This window comes from Neophocaena asiaeorientalis, unplaced genomic scaffold, assembly GCF_003031525.2.
Source record: "Neophocaena asiaeorientalis asiaeorientalis breed wild unplaced genomic scaffold, Neophocaena_asiaeorientalis_V1.1 scaffold129, whole genome shotgun sequence".
NCBI lineage: Eukaryota > Metazoa > Chordata > Mammalia > Artiodactyla > Phocoenidae > Neophocaena > Neophocaena asiaeorientalis.
Genome location: NW_020172446.1, coordinates 6,037,659 through 6,062,063, shown reverse-complemented (window position 1 = coordinate 6,062,063; position 24,405 = coordinate 6,037,659). Strand labels below are relative to the sequence as shown.

General features: G+C 53.1%; 1 protein-coding gene across 1 annotated transcript in view; it reads right to left on the bottom strand.

The window, feature by feature from the left end:
* Positions 1 to 8,525: 8,525 nt before the first annotated feature.
* RPH3AL (rabphilin 3A like (without C2 domains)) overlaps positions 8,526 to 24,405 on the bottom strand; it is a 97,931-nt gene continuing 82,051 nt past the window's right edge. The window contains 4 exon segments of the mRNA XM_024736366.1: positions 8,526 to 9,670; positions 11,452 to 11,519; positions 11,522 to 11,596; positions 13,061 to 13,174. Of these exon segments, the coding sequence (XP_024592134.1) occupies positions 9,509 to 9,670; positions 11,452 to 11,519; positions 11,522 to 11,596; positions 13,061 to 13,174 (419 nt within the window). The 3' untranslated portion in view covers positions 8,526 to 9,508.

Genomic DNA, 24,405 nt, shown 5'->3' with positions numbered 1-24,405 from the left:
CCAGCGCCCAGGCGGCAGGCATGCATGGTGCTGATCCGAGCAGGCCCTGCCTCGGGCAGGGGGCAGGGATGACAAACCCAGCTTTAGGTTCCCTTTTCCCCATTAAAGAGCCTCGGCAGAGAGGTGGAGAAGCCAGCAGTTGGGAGGGAGAGGCTTCACTTGTCAGCTGCTCAGCAGGTACAGTCAGATTTAAAATGTCCCCAAAGAGTGTCTGCTGAGAGGCAGGGGGTGAGCACGCTGAATTATTTCTCCAGTAATTGGCACCGAAGCAGCTGCAGACATCCTGCGGTCTGCATCAAAGAGCTCAGAGCTTGGCCTGTCTCGGTGAGGCCTTGGGGGCAGCTTGTCCAGGTCTCCCAGGGTTCTTCCAGCTCCCACCGCCTCTCCCCTCCCCATCTCCTGGTACTGATGAGCTGCCAGGCTCTCCCTGGCTTTCTGTACAAGGCAACCTGGGGGGCGGGGCTGGGCGCATGCAGGTCGGACCCCTGGTCAGCTGCTGGTGAAGGGACAGGGACGAGGACACTAGAGCACCGAGGCCCTTCACTGCAGGGGACAGCCTTGCGGGGGACTCTGCCAGTGTGTGTCTGGCAGGGTCCCTTTCCCCAGATGGTCTGGGCAAGGCCAGTGCCAGGTTTTCCTTTAGTCTCATCCCTCCCGTGTGCAGAAGAGCCTTTGCTGGCCCTTCAGATGAGCAATTTGAACCGACTTGTCACACGTTTTGTAAACGGTTGGATCTTTCTGTGTGTGTGTGCGCGTGTGTGTGTGTGCGTGCTGTCCATCTCCCCTGGCAAGGGCCCCTCCCAGTGCATTTCTGGCTGGTGCCTGGGGCACCTCTCCCACTGCGGGGCTCTCCACCTGGTCTCCTTATGCCGGAGGCTTCTCTCCCTCCCTGGGGGCAGAGCGCAGGGCTGGGGTGGCCTGGGGTGGAGGATCCAGACAGCTTGGTCAGTTTCCAGAGGCTTCCTTCCTGCTGCAGAACCACATAGAGAGATCAGGTCAAAGGGAGCCCCTCTGTTGGCAGTAGGGGTGGGGACGGGTCCCACCCCTGCCCCTGGGACTTCCCATCTCTCCACCCCCTCCCAAGGGACCTCTGGAGAACAAAATTAGAAAACTATTCAGTCCAGTTGTCTCATCTCATAGATGGGCTGGCAGCAGGGCCAGACAACCGGTGTCCCCAGGCTGTCCCTCAGCAGACCGTGTGAGGATCCTCCCCGTCAGGCCTTGACTGTGGATCTGGGTCTGCACACAGGAAGAACAGCCAGGCCGGCCAGGACCAGCTACATAATTTGTGGGGCCCAGTGCAAAATGAAAACGTGGGGCCCCCTGTTCAACGCTATTGAGAATTTCGAGACAGTACAGCAGAGCCTGAAACTGAGTGTGAGGCCCTGTGTGACTGTACAGGTTGTGCATGTACCCGTGAGGCCAGCAGTGAGGCCAGTCAGGCTCCAGCCATCGAGGGAGCTGCTGAGGTCCCTGGGTGACTGCTGTTCCCCATGCCATGAGCCACAGGGGGGCAGAGAGATGCAGGACAGCATCCTGCATTAGAAGGAAAGGCAGAGCCTCGTGCGCTGCTGGTGGGAATAGAAAATGGTGCAGCTGCCGTGGAAAACAGTGGTGATTCCTTAAAAAGTTAAGTGTAGATCTACCACCTAATCTAGCAATGCCACGTAATCCAGCCATACACCCCAAAGAATTAAAAGCAGGGTCTCGAACAGATACCTGTGTATCCATGTTCATAACAGTCTTACTCACAATAGCCAAAAGGTGGAAAAAAACACAAATGACCATCAACAGATGGATGGAGAAACCACGTGATCTACCCAGTGGAATTTTATTCAGCCATAAAATGGAATGAAATTCTGACGCAGGCTACAACGTGGATGGACCTTGAGAACACTGAGTTAAGTGAAAAAAGTCAGACACAAAAGAACAAATACTGTATGAGTCCACTTACATGAGGTACCTGGAGTAGTTAAGTTATAGAGACAGAAAGTAGAACGGGCGTGCCCGGGGGTGGGGGGGGAGAAATGGGGAGTTAGTGTTTAATGGGCACAGGGTTCACTCTGGGATGATGAGGGCGCTCAGGGGATGATGGTGGCGACGGCTGCCAACAAAGTGAGTGGATTTAATGTCACCGAGCCGTACACTTAAAAATGGTTAAAACGTATGTTATGTGTATTTTACCACAATAAAAAAAATAAAGAGAATAAAGGAAAGAGGGGCAGGTGGCGTGGGAAGACAAGACAGTTGTGGAGGTTTGACAGCTGAGATGGGTTGGGGGCTGTGGGATTGCAGCTCCCAGTCCTGGAGTTCAGGGGTCATGTTCAGGTGCGGCTCCCGCAGCCCTGGGAGGAGCTGCAGGTCAGTCCAGAGACAGGCTCTGGCTCCAAAGGTGCTGAGAGGCTATTTGATTGATGGAAGCTCCTGGAAACCCTCTAAGCCAAATCCTCCTGCTTATACAGGCCTGAAAAGACAACTGCTTCCCTGAGCCTACCCTGGGTCTCCCGATAAGGGAGGACTCAGGAGAGCATGGCGTGTGCTCAGCCTTGCTGGGCATGAGACAGCGTCCAACATGGGGGCAACATCTCTGTGTAGTGACTGAACTTTATTCTCATTTGTTAATTAGCAGAAGGAAAATACCCCCGTGGGACAAGGGGCTGACTTTATCCTACTCATCTAGACATTATGATCTGTGTCTTTCTCTGCCTGTACATACCTCCCTCCCCGCACTGAAACCTGATTTGTTCTCACCAGACCGCCCCCCCTGCTCAACCCAGCATGGTCTTTGGCATCTGACTGCTCTGCATTCAAATACAGGCACCCTTGACCTCCCTGGGCCTCAGTTTCCTCTTCTGTAAAATGGGAACATTAGAAGTATCTGCTGCATAGGTGGGTGAGGATCCCTAAAGCATGCAGCAGGTGCCTGACTCAACAGATGGTGGCCATGACGATTATTACACAGCAAAATGCTTCATCTCTCCCAGGCCCTGGCTCAGTGGAATTGAGGGCTCTGTTTGTTGTCGGCAAACAAAGTGGTGTGAGGCGGGAGCTGTGAGGGAAGCGAGGGAGGGCACCACCTGGGGTCCTTGATGGGCCTCCAGCCACTCAGCTCTCCTCTCCACTGCCTGCTGCTCCCCGGCACAGCACTCGGGGAGAACGCGTCCGAGACAGTTCACTGGAGAGGCAGGAACAGGAAGAGATAGAGATTTCAGGCTTCTGGGAACCTAGGGATGTGATGCCAGAAAGTGGGCGTTTTCTCCTTTGGGAAAGGTGCCAGCCCCCTTCTTTGTGGGTAGAAGTGACTCTCACCTGCTGGGCCTGTGGATGCTCTTTGCTCCAGAGCTAAGGAACAGCTGGGGGCGGGGCCTCCGTCCAAGGGTGTCACGTGGCAGCAGGACTCGGTCCCAGGCTTGTCTCCTCATCCAGTGGGGCGCTGTGTTTTCTCCGCCAGCCCGGTCCTCATCACCCGCCCGCTGCTCCCCTGCCTGGGTCAGTCTAGGGGTGTCAGTCCAGGGAGACACAGGTAAACTGGTTCCACTAGATCCATGGGTCTTCAGAGTTGGTCCCCTGCACTTCCCTGGTGGTGCAGTGGTCAAGAATCCGCCTGCCAGTGCAGGGGATACGGGTTCGAGCCCTGGTCCGGGAAGATCCCACATGCCGCGGAGCAACTAAGCCTGTGCGCCACAACTACTGAGTCTGCGCTCTAGAGCCCGCGAGCTGCAACTACTGAGCTCGTGTGCTGCAACTACTGAGGCCTGCGCACCTAGAGCCTGTGATCCGCAATAAGAGAAGCCACCGCTCGACGCAACTAGAGGAAGCCCGCATACGGCAACGAAGACCCAACGCAACCAAATAAATTAAAATAATAATCATCTGCCTGCCAATGCAGGGGACACGGGTTCAATCCCTGGTCTGGGAAGATCCCACGTGTTGTGAAGCAACTAAGCCCATGAGCTGCAACTATTGAGCCTGCACTCTAGAGCCCACGAGCCACCACTACTGAGCCTGTGTGCCGCAACTACTGAAGCCCGTGCGCCTAGAGCCCGTGCCCTGCAACAAGAGAAGCCACCGCAATGAGAAGCCCGCGTACCGCAACGAAGAGTAGCTCCCGCTCGCTGCAATTAGAGAAAGCCCGCGCACAGCAACGAAGACCCAATGCAGCCAAAAAAAAAAAAAAAGTTGGTCTCCCGATGCGGAGCATCGGCATCACCTGGGAACTTAAAATGCATGTTTTCAGCCCCACCCTGGGCCTCTGAGCCAGAAGCTCTGGGGTGAGGCCCAGTGACCTGTGTTTTAACAAGCCCACCGGGTGACTTCGACGCTGTAGAAGGGTGGGGGCCCCTACTGAACCTCAGCCTCTAACACTGCACTTGACACTTCAGCAGCTGCCCAGTCAATACTGGATAGATGAACCATTATTCCCCGAGGGGAAGCGCATGACCATCTGCTGTGTCCTAGGCTCCATGCGGCCACTGCACTTACCTTCTTACGTCATCTAAACAACTCTTGAGGCAAGGGCCACATCTGAATCCTATGGGAGTCATGACTAATAGCAGTGGTAGGAGTTTTACAGGTGCTTTCGAGTTTTCAATTTCCACAACGATCCTGTGAAGGAAGTATTATCCCCATTTTACAGATGAGGAAGCTGAGACAGAGAAGTACCCATAATTTCAGGTACTAAGTAGTAGAGCTGGGGATTCAAAATCAGGTATCCAAAGTTCATGTGGTCTCTTTTAGGGACTACTTGGGTTATCCAACATTTGGGACAAATCAAGTCGTTTCTGCACTCCATGATTTTTACAGATGACACAGAACATCCTCCATCCCTAACTGTGAGAGTCTCAGGTTCAGAAGTTAATTGGTAAGTTGGATGCTGGAGACTCAGAAAGCAAGGATTTCTTGGTTCCCAGAACCACCATCAAGAACCCTTGACTCCTGGCAGCTCCCAGACCCTGGTGGGGGTATCTGCATCCCATCTCTGCCCTAAAGCTGAAGGCTTCCGGGGTTAACACATGATGAAACTGCTTCAGAGCCCCATCAACCCTGGGACACATCTCTAGGAAACACATTTGGAATTCCCCTTGGAGGCTGTAAGGATTGGATCCTTCTCCTAAACTCGGTCTGGTCCAGGCACGGGGTTCTAGTGGGAGCCGAGTGTGGTGGCTTGTGCTCGTCAGGTCTGAGGAGTCTAAAGGGGGTGTCGATCCCAGCACAGAGGTTCCTGAGAGCCGGGAGGCAGAGGCAACAGCCCCTTACAGGCTGGGCATTTGGATACAGGGACCTCTGGAGCTGCATTTTCTCTGCTAGGCAGGTCCTCATCGCCTCTTTATCTTACATTCCTGCTATGGCTCCAGGGCTCTCACCCACATCCCACAAGTTTATCCTGTTTGATACATATTTTTCCACAAAAAATTCCATTGTTAGAAATATAATTTGGTACAAAGTTAAAAACTGTACTATAAAGTTTATAACATAGGGCAGCAACCTCCTGCCCCCCCCATCCCCAACCCAAGTCCCTCTCTAGGCAACACTTAGAACTCAGCCATTTCTGCTGGTGTCTACCTTTGTACTGAAATCTCATGCTGATTCTACTTCTTGATTTTTCAGTTTTATATATTATATGTCATGATATAGAATATCATGATAGCATATTCAATCTCTCCAACACAGGTATGCTTCTTATCCTGTCTGTACATCCTTGGGTATCTCCCCTGTCCTCATGCTCCAATCTGGGCTGGCTGGCCTTGGCCTCTAGCCCACACACACAGCCACTGCCAACATCCTGGGGACTCTCTTTGCCCCTCTCCTCTGTTGGATCCTCCGTTTCCTGTGTTCCTGTGTCCTGGTTTTCTCCCTTGTTTGGCTGGAGCACATCCTGTAGTAGCTGCCTGAGAAAGAATGTATGGGAGGTAAATTAAAACAAAACAAAACTTCACAAGTCTGAAAATATCTTCATTCTACTGTCATTAAGATCTGGGTGGATATAAACCCAGCTTAGAAATTATTTCCTGCCAGAATTCGGAAGATACTTCTTCACTATGTTCTGGCTTCAAAATTTGCTTTGAGAATTTCAAAGCCATGTTAACCCCTGACCCTTGGTATATGACGTGTTTCAAAAAATTTTTTTCTCTTTGGAAGGTCTTAGGATTTTTTTTTCTTTAGGATTTTTATCCTGGTGTCCTGAAATTTCATGATAAGGCTTGCTATAGCTCCCTAAATTTTTATTCGGAAAGATTTCAGACATATAATTCAAATATGACATATAATGAAATATTATAAATATTACAAACCCATCTATCCATCGCTGAGATTAATGAAACATTATCAGTAAAGTTGAAACCGTTCCTTGTGCCTCTTCTTCTCAAGATGTATCTTGAAAGCTGTTGTTTATCCTTCCTATGCACTTCTTTATTCTTCCACTGCATAAAATATATGTTAATATATAACATTTTTGCATGTTTTAAAATCTCTATATAGATGGTGTCATAACATATTTATTTTTTCTGCCATCTGTTTCTTCGCTCAGCATTGTTTGTGAGAGTCATCTATACTAAGCGTGGCCTGACTATATCACAATGGATCTCATCTTCTGTCGATGGTATTTAGGTTGTTCCCAGTTTTTAGCTAATAAAAAGGTAGTGCTCTAAACAACCCGTGCACGTCTTCTGGAGCACACATAGAAGAGTTCCTATAGGGAAATGGTTCTTGGTTCTGCCAGCACGTGGAGTCATCTGGGGAGCTTTACAAAATCCTAGAGTCAAGGCTGGGCCCCAAATTGATTAAACCAGAATCTCTAGGGGTGCATCCAGCATGAGTGTGTGTAAAGCTGGCCAAGTGATTCCAATGAGCTGTCAGTGGTGACCACCACTGCTCTGGACCAGTGTTCCTCAGGGTACGTGGTCCTCCAGCCAGCAGCCTCATCTGGGAACTTGATAGACGTACATGCTCAGCCCCTGGCCCAGACTCGGTGGGTGAGAATCTGTTTTAGCAAGACTCAGGTGACTGCACTGCACCTACAGGCCAGGTGCATCTTCATCTACAGGTATCGCCACATGGCAGCTCACGATGGTGGTGGCCCACCGCACGGCTGTGGTTTTATGTCACTGTGCTCGGCACTTGGTGGGTTCTTGCTCTGTGAAAGCTCCTTTCCTTCAGTCCTAGGAGATATTCTTGTATCATTTCTTCTACAATTTTCTCTCCTCTCTTTTCTGTTTCTTGGCTTGAAATTCCTCTTAGTTGGGGGTTAGACCTTCTGCATGGATCTGATGTTTTGGTTGTCCAATGGTCCTGACTTTTCTTTGTTTCGGTGTTTTACCTTCTGGGAGATGTTCTCACATCTTCCATCCCTTCTAATGCCTTTAAAAATTTCTGCTATCATATATTTTAAAAAAATTTTCAAGAGCTTTAACACTTCCTTTTAAAAAATGACACTCTCTTCCTGTTTCATGGGCAAATATCTTCAGAGGACTGTTCTCTGACCCCTTTCTTCTGTGTACTGGAGCTGTTGGTTTTGGTCAACTGCTGGTGCCCCTGGCTGTGACCACTATGACCGTAACACAACAAAGCTAACAGGAAGCTCTGCACATGTGGGTGGGGCTTGGGAATGGGGGCCTCATAGTGGTGACTGGGCAGAGACTGGGGAATCGTCAATTTCAGGATCTGTCAGTCTTTTCTCTTTGCTCAGTTTCCCAGAGAGAAATTCAATAATGTCCTGCCTTGGGGTGGCTGGATGGGAACAGGCCCAGCTGTCAGCAGAGGAAGGGGGCTGAGGGTCTCCCCATTAACCATCGCTTCACCCCAGCCTTTGGCTGGTCTTGGGGTTCCCAATCCAGAATCCTTCTAGTTCAAACTTGGCCAGCTGTACACCTGTCTTCTACCAGGATCAGAGAAGGGCAGTCACGTGCCATCTGGGCTCGGGTCTAACCACTTCTTCCAACCAATACCATTTTCACACCATCTTGAACTCCTGCCTTAGGGATACCCGGTCCCTCCACGTTCTGAGCATTTGGGGGATTCTGCAGAGAAAATGGGCTTGTTAAGGGTTGCCAGCTCCCTTAGACACTTTGGGGAGTGGGGGAAGCCGGCACTAAACAAGTTATACTCTTCCAGCTTCCAAAGTTTTCAGACTTCTCTTACCTGCTGCCATCTTTGCAGTTCATGCCATTTTCATTCCTTCATGTCATTTTGGTGGGGTTTGGGGAGACAGAGGAAATACAGATGTGTTCAGTCCACAGTGTTTAACCACAAATCCTTGCCCATTTTACACGCATTTTGACACATTTACATATAAGTTCATATGACTCATTTTGATTATCTGTACTTTTTATTTTTACTTAGATGGCCTTGTTTTTCCCATTCAATGTTAGGTTTGTGAGCCCTTCTAACCCACGCAGATCTAGCTCATTCCTTTTACTGCGGCTTAGCAAGTGTTCCAGCAACGAATGTACCACATTTTTTCCATCCATTTCTCTACTGATGCGTCTCAGAGACACAAGTGATTGTGGCCTTTTGATCAACACGCTGGCTCAATGCAAATTCTAATCTTTATTGTTTCTATTCTGAAGCATAACTTGTCACAGGGAAACAGTGTTTTTATTACTTTTTTTTTTTTTTTTACTGTCTGCCAGCGACTAGGGTAAAAGAGCTAATGGTGGGGGCCTGAGAGCCTGGAGAAGAAGGCCCTTCGAGGACCAGGCACGGGGTGGTCAGGGGCGAGGGTGTGGACGCCATACACACAGAATCACACATTCTCTCTCCTCCAGGAAAGGTTTTCCAGAAGCATCTGCCCACACACTTTGAATTAAGTGTTTTTCTGCCAAACTGAGCCTACTGAAGAGGAGTGAATTAATGGCTTAGGGAGCTTCACGCCCAGCAGGGGGCTCAGCTGAAGGCTGCTTGCTCTTCAGTGAGTGAATTCACAGTGTTCGCCAGAACCCTTTCCAGCTCCAGCAGTCCTCGGGGAGGCCAAGGAGGGCTTCCAAGAAACCTAACAGAGAGCCAGGTTCACCAGCAGCTCCTGGGCCGGGAGGGAGGAGGCTGCATCCACGTTCAGAGCCGCAGGGGAAGGGGGAGGATGGGTGGATCTCTCATCCCACCTGCTCTGGGTTCCTCTCCGGGGGGCCACGCTCAGGTGTGAAGGGTCACGCTCAGGCTCTGATTTCTTTTTCCATGAATACAAATATGGAGAAAGCCCTACCTGGCACCCTCTGAAATTGAAGTGCATAGGGGAAGGCCCCAGAAGGTGGGTCGGAAGGCCCTTCCAGTCCAACTAAGACGAGAGCAAACTTAAAATGAACATAGGGGTAGACTGGGGGTGGGGCTGGGGGCAATAAATAAAGGTCACGGCTGAGGGGAGTGACTGGGGTGGCGGTGGAGAGGGGGGCTCCCAGGAGAGAAGGGGTGCAGAAAGGCACTGGGTTGGGGGAAGCAGACTCAGCCTTGCAAACGCTGGTTTGTTGAGTCAGAGGTCACGTCCGACAGGGCTGGCGGTGGAGGGCCCTGGGACTGGTCAGGAAGGAGCCGGGTAGGGTCTGGCTCCAGCGCTTTCTCTCTCTCTCAAGCTCTTCCACTGGAAAGTCTGCCCCACGCACCAAGCACGCCTCTGCTCAGGGCAGGCAGAGGGGACCGTCGGAGCCCACGTCAGCAGCAGGGGCTCGCCCAGGTGTGCCTTCTACCTTTGGGGGAGAGAAAAAAAGGCCACTATAGGGGGAGCAGAGGCAGAGTCCCACCCCAGTGACAGTGTGAGCTTTGGGAATGAGATGCAGGGAAGGCTGACTCCTTGCTGGAGCGGCCTGCACCTGAAGCAGCTGCCCCGTCTGAAACTAAGCAGGGGGCTGCCCGGGAGGGCCGGCGGCTGAGTGCTGGGCAGGGGGCACCTGCATGCTGGGCCCAGCCCTGCTCCGCTGTGCCGTGTCATTGCAGGCAGGTCGCCCAGTCCCTGGGCTTCATTGTGGCCATCGACACCTGGGCTAGTCAACACAGGTGATCTTGGGACGCCAGCAGGAGCAAATGGACATGGGAACATACAACCTTCCTCTAGGCCAGTCCTTTCCAAGTAACAACTTAAGCCCTGGAACCCTGTCTATGTGCTGGGCCACACAGCCTGCCCCGTGATTACTGGACAGTTCCTGAAGACCCACTCAGGTAGGTACCTGACATGGACCCTGGATCTTACCCTCCCCGCAACCTGCAAGGGACACGATGTGGTCCCCATTTCAGTGATAATGGAACTGGGCACTGAGAGATCAAATATTAGGTTGAATCTTATGGATTTGCCAATATTTAACTGTTTTTGATCTACAAAAATGCAATTTCATGTGGTTCGACCTGATGGTTTGCCCAAGTTCCCATGGGTATGGGTGGCAGGGCTGGGACTGGAGCTTCGGCCTGCTTGATTCCAAACCGCCCTCCCTGGGGGGATTGCAGGAGGCAAGGGTAGGGGGGAGAGGGTGCACGCCCACGGCGCCTCCCTCCCTGAGACCTTCCCACCCAGCGTCACAGTCTGTCTCTGTCCCTCATGACCATCAAGAGGGGAAATGAGGGAGGAGGAGGGAGGGGAGGAGAAAGGGGAGGGGAGGGGCGCTCCCACAGGGTTTCCTGGGGGGTACTCCCCAGCCCAGCAGGCCTGCAGCCGTCCCCGTGCGCGGCAGGGGCACCAGCTGCTGCGCTGACCCACGCAGCGTGCACCATGGATCCTCCGGTTGTAGACGCACTAAGTCCAGCTGGGGCTTCTTTCTGGGAGGAGGCTGGGCGCCGATCGGGTACCTGCACAATTTTCTCCCGCTTGAGTGTGAGGACTCCCCTGTCCCCCAGGTGCATGGTGACCTCAGGTTGGCCGGGGCCGGTGGGAGCTTGGACTCTTGCCCTTGGCTTCCACACCCATCACACGGGGATAATGAGCCTCCTGTCTGTTTGGCCAAGAGAACGAAAGTTGACCTTGGAAGTGCAAGGGCAGGCCGGCCTCCATGCCGTCAGCTCTAGGGGTCCTGAATCCTCCCTCTTAGGGTTTGGGCCTGCCCTGGCCTGGGCTCTGTTTTGGGTGAGCTGATTTGCCTTCCTCAGCTATGCAGTAGGTTTCTGGAGGTCAGGGACTGTCCCCCACCGCACCCAGCCCAGGCTGGGCACGCACTGCCTGGTGACTAGCAGGTGCTCTGAGAACAGAGTTACTGTGACTGTTAGGCAGGAAGGGAAATGCTCTGAAAGATTATACATTTCATAAAGCAGAGGATGGAAACAGCCATTGTTACAGTTACTGAGAACGGATAGGGACAGTCACCACTGTCCTTTTGGGTCCCTCTTTCTGTTCATTGTGGCCACGGATGGGCCTGGCTTGCCTCTGTTCGACAGGCACCTGGTACAGGACTCAAAAATGCAGAGAACTGAAAACACCCCCCGGGGGGGATGCAGATAGAGAGGAGGTGGGTACGATGGAAGGAGGAGCTTGGTACTCACTGTGGCCTTTTGGGTCCGGCCTGGGTGGGGCCCCCACTGTGGGTCCGCAGAGCCGGTCCCGTCTCGATGGCCAGGCTGCTCTGGCTCCCTGAGAGGTGGCTGGGTGGGCGGGGAGGCCCCATCTTTGATGACTCCACGCTGCCACCTGCAAGAAACCACATGAATGGTTCAGGGCTGCGTCTTTTGGGCCTTGAACCGAGACAGGGACCATCTCAGCCTGACAAGGAGCTGATCTAAAGTCTCCTCATTTGGAATTGTGACCTGTATCTACGGGACCGTCTGCCAGAGCCCCTTTCCCTGGGAACCGCCACCCCCTTTCCCCATCCACACGGCTGCCATGTTCTAGCGGGACTCCACCCTCTGGCCACTGCCGACTGGCCCACCACCTACAAAGGCAATCGAATGGACCCTGAGGTCATTTCACTAAGGAACAAGTAGTTACCCACATGGAAACTGGCAGTGAGGACGAGTCTGTCCTGCCCTCGGAGAAGGAGGGTGTCGTGGGGAAGCGTGTACATTTCTGTTAACCCAACAAGAGGGACATTCACTGCTGCCTCTGCAGACTAAAGAATCCTCACTCAGACACGGATGTTAGCCCCTGCCCGGCTCAGAGAGCAGAGGTGGGGCCTGCAGACTGCACTCCATCTTTCCACCTCCTGACCCGCTTGGCCGCAGCTGAGAGCCGGTGTGAAGAGAGGGGACACGAGCTGCGATAGTGGGAAGTGAGGAGCGTAAAACCTGCCCTAGCAACCAAGGCTGGCATGTAAGTGTCCTCCACACTTTCCTAAGAGAGAATCTGCAGCCTGAAGGGGCCTAAGAGATCATCTAGTCCAGGGACAGTTTTCACCTCATGCATCATCCCCACCTACTGATACTGATCCCTGGGAAAACTGCATGCGGGAGGATTCCGAAGCCATGTCAGGCTCTGTGGCAGAGAGTACCGTGATCAACTGGTAATGTCTGCCATGGGCACAGGAGTGCCAGGCATTGGCATCTCTGACCTAGTCCAGACTGCCACCCCCCGGCAGGAATTCCTTCCGTATCAGTTCTGGCAGAAGATCACCCAGCCTTCCATTTCCTTCCAGTTTGAGGCAGTTACTGAAAAGCTTTCTTCTTAGGTATTAAATTCAGCCTGAAATGTCACGCAAGTATCCCAGTTCTAACCTTTGGAGTGACTCTGAATGAAGCTGGTCCTTTTCCTGGGAAGGTCCTTCATGTGTCTAAAGGAAAGGAATGGAAAATGTGCCCCCAGGCCTTCTCTGCATATATACCTGAGCTTCCCTTCCATATGTTTTGTTTTTTTTTTTTGGCTACTCTACACAGCTTGTGGGATCAGTTCCCTGACCAGGGATTGAACCCGGCCCATGGCAGTGAAAGCCGGAATCCTAACCATAGGCCGGCAGGGAACTCCCCTTTCCATCTGTTCTTGAGTGATGCCAACACTTTAGCTCCTAGCCCTCCCAGCTGATGGCCCATTTTGCCTCCCGGATCTAGAACAAGTCCACAGACCCATCCACTGGGGAGCCACTAGGGAGCGGTAGCCTGTGGAAGCAGCAAAGCCACTGCCCCGGGGGCTTGGGAAACAAACAGGGCTGCTTCCCACACTTACCTGATTCCCCCCAGGGTTTGTCGCCTTTCCGGTCCCTGACCCCAGTGGGTGGGAGTCTGTCCTCCAGGCTGGAGGAGCTGAGATCTGAGTCACTGTCACTGTCGCTGGAAACCACTGGAAAAGAGACACCAGCACAGGAGGTGTGCGTGCACGGCAGGCGTGTCAGACAGAGGGGACCAGGGCAGGCCTCTTCCTTCCAGGACAAAGTGGCATAGGACCTCTGCCGGCCCTGGTGTTTGGGGCACGGGGACAGTGGTCCGGGGATAGGGATGGCAGGGTACTCCTTTCTGTCAGTCAAAGAGGTGAGTCCCGGTGCGAGGAGGCGGGGACTCGGGGGTGCGGTGCCCAGTATGACCAGTACCGGCAAGGAAGGGCTCAGTCCTCAGGCAGCCATCTCCACCCATCACCCCCTCCCTGTGGCTGAATCAGAAGCCTCTTGCTGGGAGGAGCTGATTACCCACTTTGGTGCAGGCCCAGCTGCACCTGGCAACATTTAAAGGTGCCCGGCCATGCTCTGCAGGGATAATTCCAGTCCTCGCTGACCCTGATGGAGGGCTCCAGGCCCCTGACATACACTAACTCAAGGAAGCTTCAGAACAACGCTGCAAGATAGGAAATAGCATTGTCCCCATTTCACAGGCAAGGAAACCGAGGCCCTTGCCCACAGTGGGATTCTTACTCTGGCGGGCTGGCTCCACAGCCTGTGTTTGTAACCACTCTGATTCCACCAGAAGAACGGAACTGGGAGCCAGCAGGCCTGGGCTCTCATCCCAGCTCATCCAGCAACTTCCAGTGGGGTCTTGTGAATGCAGAAGGAGCAAGGCTGGTGGGGCTGGAACCCCAGGAGAGGGAAGGGGAGGGAGGGGGAGCTCCCACAGTGAGCACCTGCTGTGGTGGAAACCCTCTTTTCTGGACTAAATGCAACCATATTTGGCTGGTTAGCCAACAGTGGGAGTCATAATACAGGATCTATTCATACATTAAACTCCATTTTAATTTTAAGCATAGAAATGTACATCCATTCGCCAATCTTTTTTTTTTTTTTTTTTTTTTTTTTTTTTTTTGCACGAACCCGCGTCCCCTGCATCGGCAGGCGGACCCTCAACCACTGCGCCACCAGGGAAGCCCCATTCGCCAATCTTTTGATGGAGGGCTTGGGTGCTTCTTTGAGATCGACCCACACGGTCTTTTGTGTCTAAACTGCATCCATATCGCACTGTGATTCTCAGGTTCAGTTTCTTATTGGAGCAGATCTTGAAGACACGGGCAAGCAGGAATCCTCTATTTTTCCGTTTCTTTCTCCCATTTTTTTTTTTTTAACAGTTGTGCTGCCTACACCTAATTCAATAGCCTTTTTAAGCAAGTGACTCCTACCAAGTCTTTCCAAAGTCTTGGTTTTAATGAAAGGACTCTGTGTCTTTTCTGACTTTTGTCATCAATTTATATAACATTTAACTAAATGATGTAATTATAATAGCAAGTATAACTGCACAGGAAGGTTTGGGATCACAGGTAACCAGCTCGCATAGGTGACTAACTCAGCGGGTGGGGTAAGCGTCAGTGTGTCTTCCCCAGGAATGCAATACGCTGGTTACGGAGGGAGTTGAGTGCTTTCTGCCAGGCACTGTGCTAGGCACCTTGATCTGTAGAACAAACCTGAGCCATAGGGACATGTTTGGTGGGAGATGATACTGGAAACAAAATCAATCTATATCAAGGGCGGCTAATAGGTTTCATCTGATGCTCTAGGCCCCTCTGGAGCAGCGTGTAGAGGAGAATCCTGAAATTGCATTAAGGCCCGGCAGGGAGACAGTCTGGTCAGTTAGGGAAGCCCACAGTGGTTCCAGGAAGGGAAATGGCAGAACCTAGGCCATGTAGCTTCCACCTGGATCTAGAGCCTTCTGGAAAGTTTTCATGCCTTCGGCCTGTGTCACCTTTCAGCTAAGAAAGTCACAAGTCATAGAACCAAGCAACCAGAGGGGCTGGCGCTGGCTGACCACTTCAGCCTAAGAGATCCTTGACCCTGTGCTTCCACAGCAGGGCAGCCGTGCTTCGAAAGCTTTAATGACTAATTGGCTCTTCTCCCTCCCTCATCCCCACATCTTGCCAGTTTCACTGGCTCTCCTATCTGGGGCTCCTCTGGCCCCACGTGGCCTGGAGCCCCTGCCAAACTGCTGGTCAGCACCTCCTGCAGGGACTGGCTTCCCTCTACCCAGAATGCCCTGCCCACCCCTCTTCTTCTGGCTTAGTTCGGGTACCACCTCCTCCAGGAAGCCTTCCCTATGGCTCCCACCTGTCTGGCTGAACGCCTTGTGTGTTCTGCTACACCTGCAGCAACTACTTCCCGCTTTAAGTGTTCTGTGTGTGTTTCCCCCAGCAGACGGAGAGGATCCTGGAGGGCAGGGGACAAATTGCACCACAGTTAAGGCTGGCGAGCTTCTCCTGCAGAGCCTGATCCGTGGGGGTGGGACAAGAACGATGCCAACAGGATTGCTTCCAGCTTTGCCTTCCTCTGTCTGCTCAAGGATTTTGCCTCTTCTGCTGTTTCTTTCCCTTCTTGCCCTCAAGGAAGAGTTCTGCTTTGGCTTTCTGGGCTCTTGTGATGTAGAATCAAAAAGAGATGGGGATGGGAGGGGTTGTGGTCCACATGCCCCCTTTACAATATCTGAGAAACGCAAGGAAAGGCCTGACTTATTTTGCAATCGCGTTTTAGGTCCCAGACTGGGTTTCTTTGATTATGAATCCACCGAGACCCGATCTTATGGGCATGAGTTTTATAAGCATTTACGTATTTTCGGCTCATTCACTGACTGACTAAATGCCAACTCTGTGGGTCCTCAGACAAAGGGAGTGGGAGGTGGCGGGAGGTAGCAAGCAGCTCCCCATGTCTCCCTAGGGGCAGATGCAAAGGAACTGGGGAGGATTCTGCCCCCTCCCGCAGCAGGAGGAGGGGGTGTCCAGCAGCCTGTTAAGCGGTGGGAAATCCCTGAGGGGAACACGGTTACTGTTCTTCACATTGGTTTCCCCATCTCTTCGGCAGAGACGCTTACGGATAATTTATTCCTTTTTCCTGACTTGGAATGTTCCGTCTCCCCCATGTTTGATATGCAGGACCTTCAAAATTCTGGGGCAGGGTGGAGAATATGAGGCTGAGGCAGTGGGGGGTAGGGGACATGACACGGGGCTCCATGGTATGGAAATAATGCCTGGATTCTTTGGTGCTAATGAGCAGATGCCACAGGGCACAACATGCCAAGAGCCTGAAAGGAGACGATGGGAAGGGACATCCCAGGACTCGGGTTATGGTGGTTACTCACTCACCCTATTTCTTCACTCTGCTCCCTGTTCTGTCATCTGTGGTACACGGTCACAGCGTTGAGCTAGGAGTGGGCTTAAGCCGCGAGGAGACTGCTATGCTACGTTGCAAGAGCATTTTTTTGTTGGGAGGGGTATGTGTTGTCCAAGCACCAACCCTGGAGGTGGGGTTCGGCGGCCATATTGCCTAGTTCCCACTTGGTGCCTATGCTGTGCAAGGTTTAGAAAAAATAAACCTCCCCAAGTGACAGTCAGTTGTCTTGTTTTTTTGTTTCCTTTTATAGACAAGGGCCACAGCCATGGAAGGGGGGGAACAGCCCCAGATGACAACTGAGCTCACAAAGACATCACAGAGCAGAGAAGCAGCCAGCCAACGACTCATCCCTTTTGGATTCGTCTCCCTCAGCTCAAGCATCCTTGCTCACTGTGTCTGCGATTTCAAGCAGGGGGCCAAGCCTCAGCTTAGAGGTCTCTGTGGTGCAAACTCAATCCCATTTCTAGTCCACTCTAATAAACCCCACTCGAAAGGAATAAACCCAAGGAAGTCGGCAGTGTTGACACCTGGCCTCGGCACTTATGTCAGTGGGAAAGAAACGCACCAAGGAGACACTGTGGAGAACATCCCTGGACACAGCCCAGTGCAAACGCTGTTTATCCAAATACTCCTTCGGCAGCAAGGGAAGAAGTTTTTCTTCTTCCTCCCCCTCCAAATGTTGCTGTTAAAACCTGAACCTTGGCTAATTTGCCATTCGATTGCGCTGCCACCTTTTTCCCTGCACGGCAGCTGCGATCGTAAATCTTCCAGGTCTATTAACAAAGCTTTTAGGCTCATAAATCTTTTGACTCTTGCCCTTCCATCCTCAAGAAAACACTCTGTGTGTCTGGAGGCTGAGTTTTTTCCTCTTATTCCCCAAAGGCTGAGTCTAGGATGGTTCCGTCAGTGACGAGCGCTTGTATTCTGCCCACGCCTGATTTTCAGATTGAAAATGGGAAAACACCAGGGAGAAGACTGTCCCGATAGCTTCCCCAAGAAGGAGGTGTCACTAAATGGATTCACCCGGGCTCTGCCAGGAGGCAGGGAGGAGGGGGGCCTCCCCCTCTGCAGTGGCTTGAGCCCCTGGACCACTTGCTTGGGGACCTGGCGTCCCTGAGATTTTCCCATCATGCCGCAGCAGGGCTGCCCCACTCTGCCCAGCTCTCATCCTCAGAAGCGGACAGCCCCAGCACCAGCCATGCCTGCTTCTCTGGGGAGAGGCCAGCTTTTTTTTTTTTTTTTTCCCCTGGCTCACTCTTGGATGGATTTGCAATTTGACTGTCACCATGGAAACTCAGAGTTTTGGTACATGAAGGTGGGGGGAAGTCTTCCCTTTTGGAAAGTCTTTCCTGACTGCCTCAAAGAACATGTGGCAGCTGCTGGCTTGTGGAGATACCTTGCCTGGGACGGTCCAGGGGACAGGCAGGATGCTGGCCACTGGACCTCACAGCACTGCACTGGGATTTGGGGGACCTGCTTCCTGCCTCTCCTCTGCCACCATCTCTCTTTGTGACCCTGGGGACACCTCTCAGGGCTTCATCACACACAAAAAGAGGCCAACCTAGACAGCCACTCTGGGTCTGAATCCTAGGATTCAACTTCAGGTCAGGTTTGTTCCATCAGTGGAGAGACCCCAGTGCCCCACTCCGGTTGAGCGGTGGGGAGATGTGACTTTTGGGCCACACAACGTCTGCCTGCCTGGCACAAGGACAGCCAGCAGCCTGTAAGCTCGGGAGGCCCTTGTGAGCATCTGCGGCTCTGCTTGGAGGCTCCCAAAGCCCCAAGAAATTACGGGAATTAGAGAGGAAGAGAGATATTTTCAGCAAATATTCTGCCAAAGGCAACGCAGATGGTGGAAAATTTTGCATACTAAAAGCAAAAAAAAAATTTTTTTTTTAATGTAAAGGAAAGATAAGGCCCTGGGGAATGCAGAGACGTCCCCAGTTAGCCTTACCCAGCCCACCAGGCGGGCACAGCTGCAGAGAAGAGTCACAGAGCTGTCCGCATGGGGACAGGTGAGGGCTGCCCCACCTGGGAGTAGGGCCAGGCTTGCAGCCTGAAATCCCACCAAGATGCCTCCCAAGTCTGGGGCTCTGTTTGGTGGCAGCAGGAGCGAGGTGCAGGGGTGGTGAAGAGGCTCTGAGTCACACAGTGTCCTGGCTCTGCCACTTTCCAGCTGTGGGACTTTGGGTCGGTTTCTTCACCTCTCTGTGCTCAGCAGGCCCACCTATGAAATGGGGTAACGATGGATCCTTTCCTGGGTTGTTGTATTAATAGAGATAACACAGGCAGTGTCTGGCACATGGTAGGTACCTGATAAATGGGAGCTATTTTATTTGATGGGGGGGGGATGCATCCTGAACTCATGGCCCACACCATCTGGCACAGAGCTGGCCTCTGCACTCACCATGTTCGGTGCCCGGGCCAACCTCACAGGGGTGGACTCACTTTTTCCGGGGAGCTTAGATTTCCAAGTTGTGTTTCATAAGACATTGGAGGCACTAGGTGCCTTCAGAGGCTGTTTGGAGGCCGAGCTGGGATTTGAACCCAGGCCTAACTATTGTAGGAATCTCTGCTCTTTCCTCCTCGCCCAGGATGCAGGGCACCCCATGATCTGGCCTCACCCCAAGGGCTCTGGTCCCCTGCAGGCAGGCCAGTTCATCCTCTGTTTCCTCAACATGCCTTTTCCCGCCAGAGGCAGGGGCTGCAATGTGTGTGAGAAAAACGTCTAGTTCACTCCCAACATCTAGGGTTGAATTCTAGCTCTGCTTTGGACACTCCTGGACAAATACCTACATCTCTCTGAACCTCAGTCTTCTCATCTGTAAAATAGACACAATAACAACTACCAATAAAATAAGACCAAGAGATCAAGTAGGACAAAAAGCACTGCAAGTCTAAAAAGCTATACGAGCCTATACACATTTTTGAAAATTAGATTCCAATTCATCCTCCGGGAACCCATCCAAACCGTGCCCCTGTTGGAAAATTTCTCCAGCCCAAGGATGGAAGACAGGCCCTCCTTCACTCTCCCCACAACTGCTGGCGCAGCTCTTCTGGCCCCTCTCAGACAACCCCTGGCATTGCATTTCTTTTCCTACAAACACCTGCCTCGACTTCCCCAACTGTACCAGGAGCCCCTTCAGGACACGGTCACGTCTTAATTGGTGTCTGGCTCCTTCCCTCAGCCCCCATCACTGGGCCTTGGGCCAAGCAGGCACGCAGCAGGAGAAAACGCGGCACTGTGCAGAGACAGCAGGACTGATGGTGGTCAGCAAGGTGGTGGCGAGCCAGCTCGGGCTGGGCTTTCCACCAGGCAGGCGCCTCCTTGCAGCCTCTCCCAAAAGGACACTCAAGTGGGATGAGCGAGCCAGGCAATGGTGGCCTCAGCCTGAGCTAGGCACAGACTAATGCGGGGAGGGGCTGTCGGAGGCTGGTTGCCATGGACACGGGATGAGTGGGCTCTGGGGAGAGAAGTGCACTGTTCATGCAAAACCTTCTCTTCTTCCAAACCCCAGGCCCCAGGACGGGCTCTTCCTTTGTTTTGGAAACTCCCTCCAGGGTCCCAGAGAGTCAGGGTCTGGACAATAAGAAAGGTAGTCCCAAGGCCAGGGGGCCTGTCCTCATAGGGATAGGCTGGGTGGAGCGAGAGAGGCTCAGAGCCTTCCTCCCTCCCTCCCTCCTGGACTCAGAGTCAGGAGATCCGGATGACCCTCCCTGTCCAGCTGCCTGATCACCCTGGGCCTCATTTCCTCATCTCTGAGGTGGGGATAGTCACAGGACCACCACAGAAGGAGGGGTGAGGGAGTGGGACCCGGGAGCTCTCCCTCCTTGGTCCCCCTTCCAGGCTGCCACCTGGGACCTCAGCAGGGACAGCACAGACCAGGCCAGGAATTGAGAGTTGGGGAGCGGAGGGTTTCCTGTGCTTGCTTATTCATTTGCCATTGATTTTAATTAACTCCCTCCTTGGGGCTTGCAGACAGACAGGAGGTACCAGATAACGAAGATGAATCCTCAGGTCAATAGTGATGTGGTCGCCAGCGCTGAAATCCTGTGGTCCTGCCCTGGCTGGAGGAGCTCCAGACAGAATGGGAGATGGACGGATGGAAGATAAAAACAGCTCCTTCCAGGGAGAACATGATACTCTGCAGGGGAGGTGGAAAGTGTTCAGGGAAAGGAGAAGTCAGGAAGGACTTCCTGGAAGAGGTGGAATTTAAAGATGGGCATGATTTTGGCAGATAGAAATGCTGGGACTGGGGTGTGCCAGGCATCCCTGACAGAGAACAGGAAACACAACGGCCAGGTGGTGGGCTTCTCCAGAGCCAGGATAGGCTCAAAAGGAAGGCTCCGGACTCAGGCACCTAGGGGACGAGGGGCTGGTCTGGCTTGGATGTGCTCTGCACTATTTCTCTCTGGCAGGTTACTGCTTCTGATTTGTGGCAGAGATGAAGCAAAGTGGGTGCATACCTCCTGACAGTTCCTTTGCTGGGATGCAAAACGCATCTTCATCCACTCCATGACGTCAGTGCTGTCTGTCTGTCCTTCTTTAGGTCTCTGCGCCTTTGTCTTTGACCTCATCTCTTTGTGCCTCTCTTGTTGATGGTTTGAAAAAAAGCTCTCTCTCTGCCTTTGCTTCTCTTGTCTTTCTTTACCTCTCTTGTGTGTCTTTATGTCCCTGTGTGTTTTGAGTCTTCTTGGGTTTGTCTCTTTTTTTTTTTTTGCGGTACTCAGGCCTCTCACTGTTGTGGCCTCTCTGGCCACGGAGCACAGGCTCCGGACGCGCAGGCTCAGTGGCCATGGCTCACGGGCCCAGCCACTCCGCGGCACGTGGGATCCTCCTGGACCGGGGCACAAACCTGCGTCCCCTGCATCGGCAGGCGGACTCCCAACCACTGCGCCACCAGGGAAGCCCTTGGGTTTGTCTCTTGATCCCTATTTCTGTTTTGGTTGGTTTCTCTCACTCTCCAGTCTCTGCACATGTCTGTCCATCTGTCTCTGGGTCTCCGCCTCTGTCTCTGTCTATCACGTTCACGTCCCCTCAGGGTCTAGCCTCAGGGTGTATCCCTCAGGTTCCCTCACCGGGGCTGGAATCTCAGTCCCTGCTCAGGCCCATGGCATCTGATCTCAGAGCCTAGGTGGGGGGCTGGGCTGCCAGCTTTGCCCGGACTCCATGTGGACCCCAGGAGCAACTGAGACAGGGGCGGCCCGGCCCCTCCTTCCTGTATGGAGATCACCGGACAGACAGCTTCTCCCAGCCTCTGCCGCCACGCCTGGACCAGCGAGCGGAAATCATCCTGGCCCCATCCGTGGGGCCGGCCTCCACCCTGTGATGGACAAGAGGCCTGGGGAGAGGCCTGGGGAGCCGAGTGGAGTCAGCACTGTTATCTCCGAGGGCTTACTGGAGTCAGACAGGGCAGGCGGGCCCAGATTTATTCACTTCACCAGGTCCCCAAAGGCCGAGAAATCTAGAGTGGGCGGAATTAAGCTGCAGGTCCACACGGCGAGGCAGGTGAGCGGCTGGAGAGGGGTGTGCTGTGTTGCACTTGGCGAGAGTTCTGCGGTCATCTGCTCAGCTGCAGCCGGGCTGCCTGGGGGTGGGGCCTGTTTCCCCAGTTCAGCTCAGTTGGGGATTGCAGGGTTGGCGGGGGCAAGGAGTCCCAAGACCTTACCTTGCAGCTGGAGTCATCCAATCAGCTGAGGGTGCCATCGGGTTGGGACAAATGAGCAGTGATAGCCATGCCCCTGGCCTCTGTGGTGTGGCTAACGAGGGCCTCCTGCTCTTGGAAAATCAACCCCCAGGTCAGCGAAGATGCCCAGGACAGGCAACAGGGCTGCAGGGGGCAGGGGTGGGGTGCAGCGGTCGGGACAAGGGTGGCTCCTGGAAGCTCAGGGCTTCTATTCTGGGGGTGGCCCCTCCATTCACACATGCCAGCACCGAGCTAGCGTTAGGCTTCACCAAGGAATCCGAAGGTCAAGACACATTAGTAACGCATGGGCTTCTCTCTCAAAACACAGCCACGCAAGACATGGCCAGGCCTCTGTTTCCCTGAGACTTGGGAAAAGGGCAAAGTTTCCCGAACACCATGGGGATTTCTTGTTCTGCCCACGCCGAGATTACAATGTAAATTATCTGCCTTAGTTTCCTCTTCTATAAAATGGGACAACAGTAGTCCCCCCAGCACAGGTGTCAGGGGATTACACAAATGCACAGAGCCTGGCATGGGCTGTGGTCCACGGCAGCTGAAGGCTGAGACCTGCCTCTTTCACCTGCACAGACCAACAGGCAAGTGGCACTCAGGCCCTCAGCTGAGCCTGGAAGAACGGTGGCCGCACAGAAGACTGACTGTCAGTGTTTGCCCAAGCGGGGCTCACAGTGGGCTCCGGCAACTCAGCACCACCATCCCCTCTCCTGCCCCCGGTGGGATGGACGGCGTTCCCATCCCTAAACGGCTAGTGGGAGCCACAGCCATGACTGTCCAGCTATGACTTCTTTTTGCTTATTTATTTTTTGGACCCCAACAGCAGACCTACACCATGAAGACCGGGGTCAGTGGCTTTCAGGGTGCCGGGCTGGACACACAGCGCCCTCCTCAGGTGGTTCAAAAGCAGCCTCTCCTCCCTCCTCTCTGAGCAGTCCTTTCTGCCTCACATCTGTGTGTGTATTTGGTGGTTTCTATTATATTTATACATTAAAAAAGCCCAGGTACTTCCAGCTGCCCAGGACTGTAGAACCCATGCAGGGTGGAAGACGAACTGAGGCGGGGAAGGTGATAGTGAAGCATTAGAGACAATCCCGGGGACAGGACCGTGAAAGGAAGATTCCGGAACTTCATAAGCACTTAGTGATTGTTTACCACAAACACAGGGCATGGGGTGGGGGGAGGGGGATGGGATTTCACTGGCAGCACATACCCGGAGTGTGTGTGTGTGTGTGTGTGTGTGTGTGTATGAGTGAGACGGGGCCACTGCTGAAATGGGGCTGGTCTTTCCGGTAGACACAGCCTCAATGTACAGTCTGGGAGCTGCTTTACCACCTGTTAGAAATTCCTCCATAAAGTCTCATCCCCTTGGATTTGGAGCCATGAGATATGAAAGCTGAACGAGAACAGACTCTCTGTCTCAGTCCCCGTCACCCCCGTCCTCCTCATGGGGAAACCAAGGCCCAGAGAGGAAGAAGGACTTTACAAAACTAAAGTTTTCCTGCCCGGGGATCCCCTATTAAAACACAGGAGCTCTGCAAGGCCTGACCTCTTAAGCCCTTATTGGCGAGGCCCTGGGGGCGACAGCGGTGGGTCACCTCCACAGAAGGCGCAGAACCACCGTGGGCGGGATTTGTGGGGTCAGGGTAGGAGAAAGGACACCCAGATGTGCCATGGTCAGGCTCCTGTCTCCCACTGGTCAGGTGAAGGGTCAGTGAGTGAGGTGGGCTGGATATGAGAAGGCTTCACTTCCACAGAGACGTGCGCCCACTGTTTTTGCAACAAGTGTCCCTGTTGGTCTAACTTCTAGTCTCTCTCTTTCACTGGGATGTGGAAACAAGAACTATTTCACTTTCTCCTTAATAACCCAGCAAGGGTGATGATCAAAGAGCGTGAGAGACAATAGGGAGGGGTGGGGACTGCAGCAAACCAGAGACTGCAAGGCCTGTGTGAAGGGGGAAGCTGCCACTTAGCCTGTCCAATTTTTCCAGGGAGGGGCAGTATGCCAGACCTTCTGATTTTCAAAAAAGAAGCCAGAACTCCATATTCTTTATAATGAACATTCTCTACCTTTAAAAAAGTTGTCAATGAATTTAAAGCAGTGAGTCGGATCGAGTCACTGTTCCATCACTTTGCGACCTGTAACGCTAGCAAATGTCCAACCCACCCAGGACCGACGGCATCCCACCTCCAAACGACGAAGACCTGCTCTACTCTGCCTCCTTCTCCAAGCCTCGGCCAGCCTGCCCGCCGTCTGCCCCCTACAACACACACTCCCAGCTGCTCTGAAGGCTGCA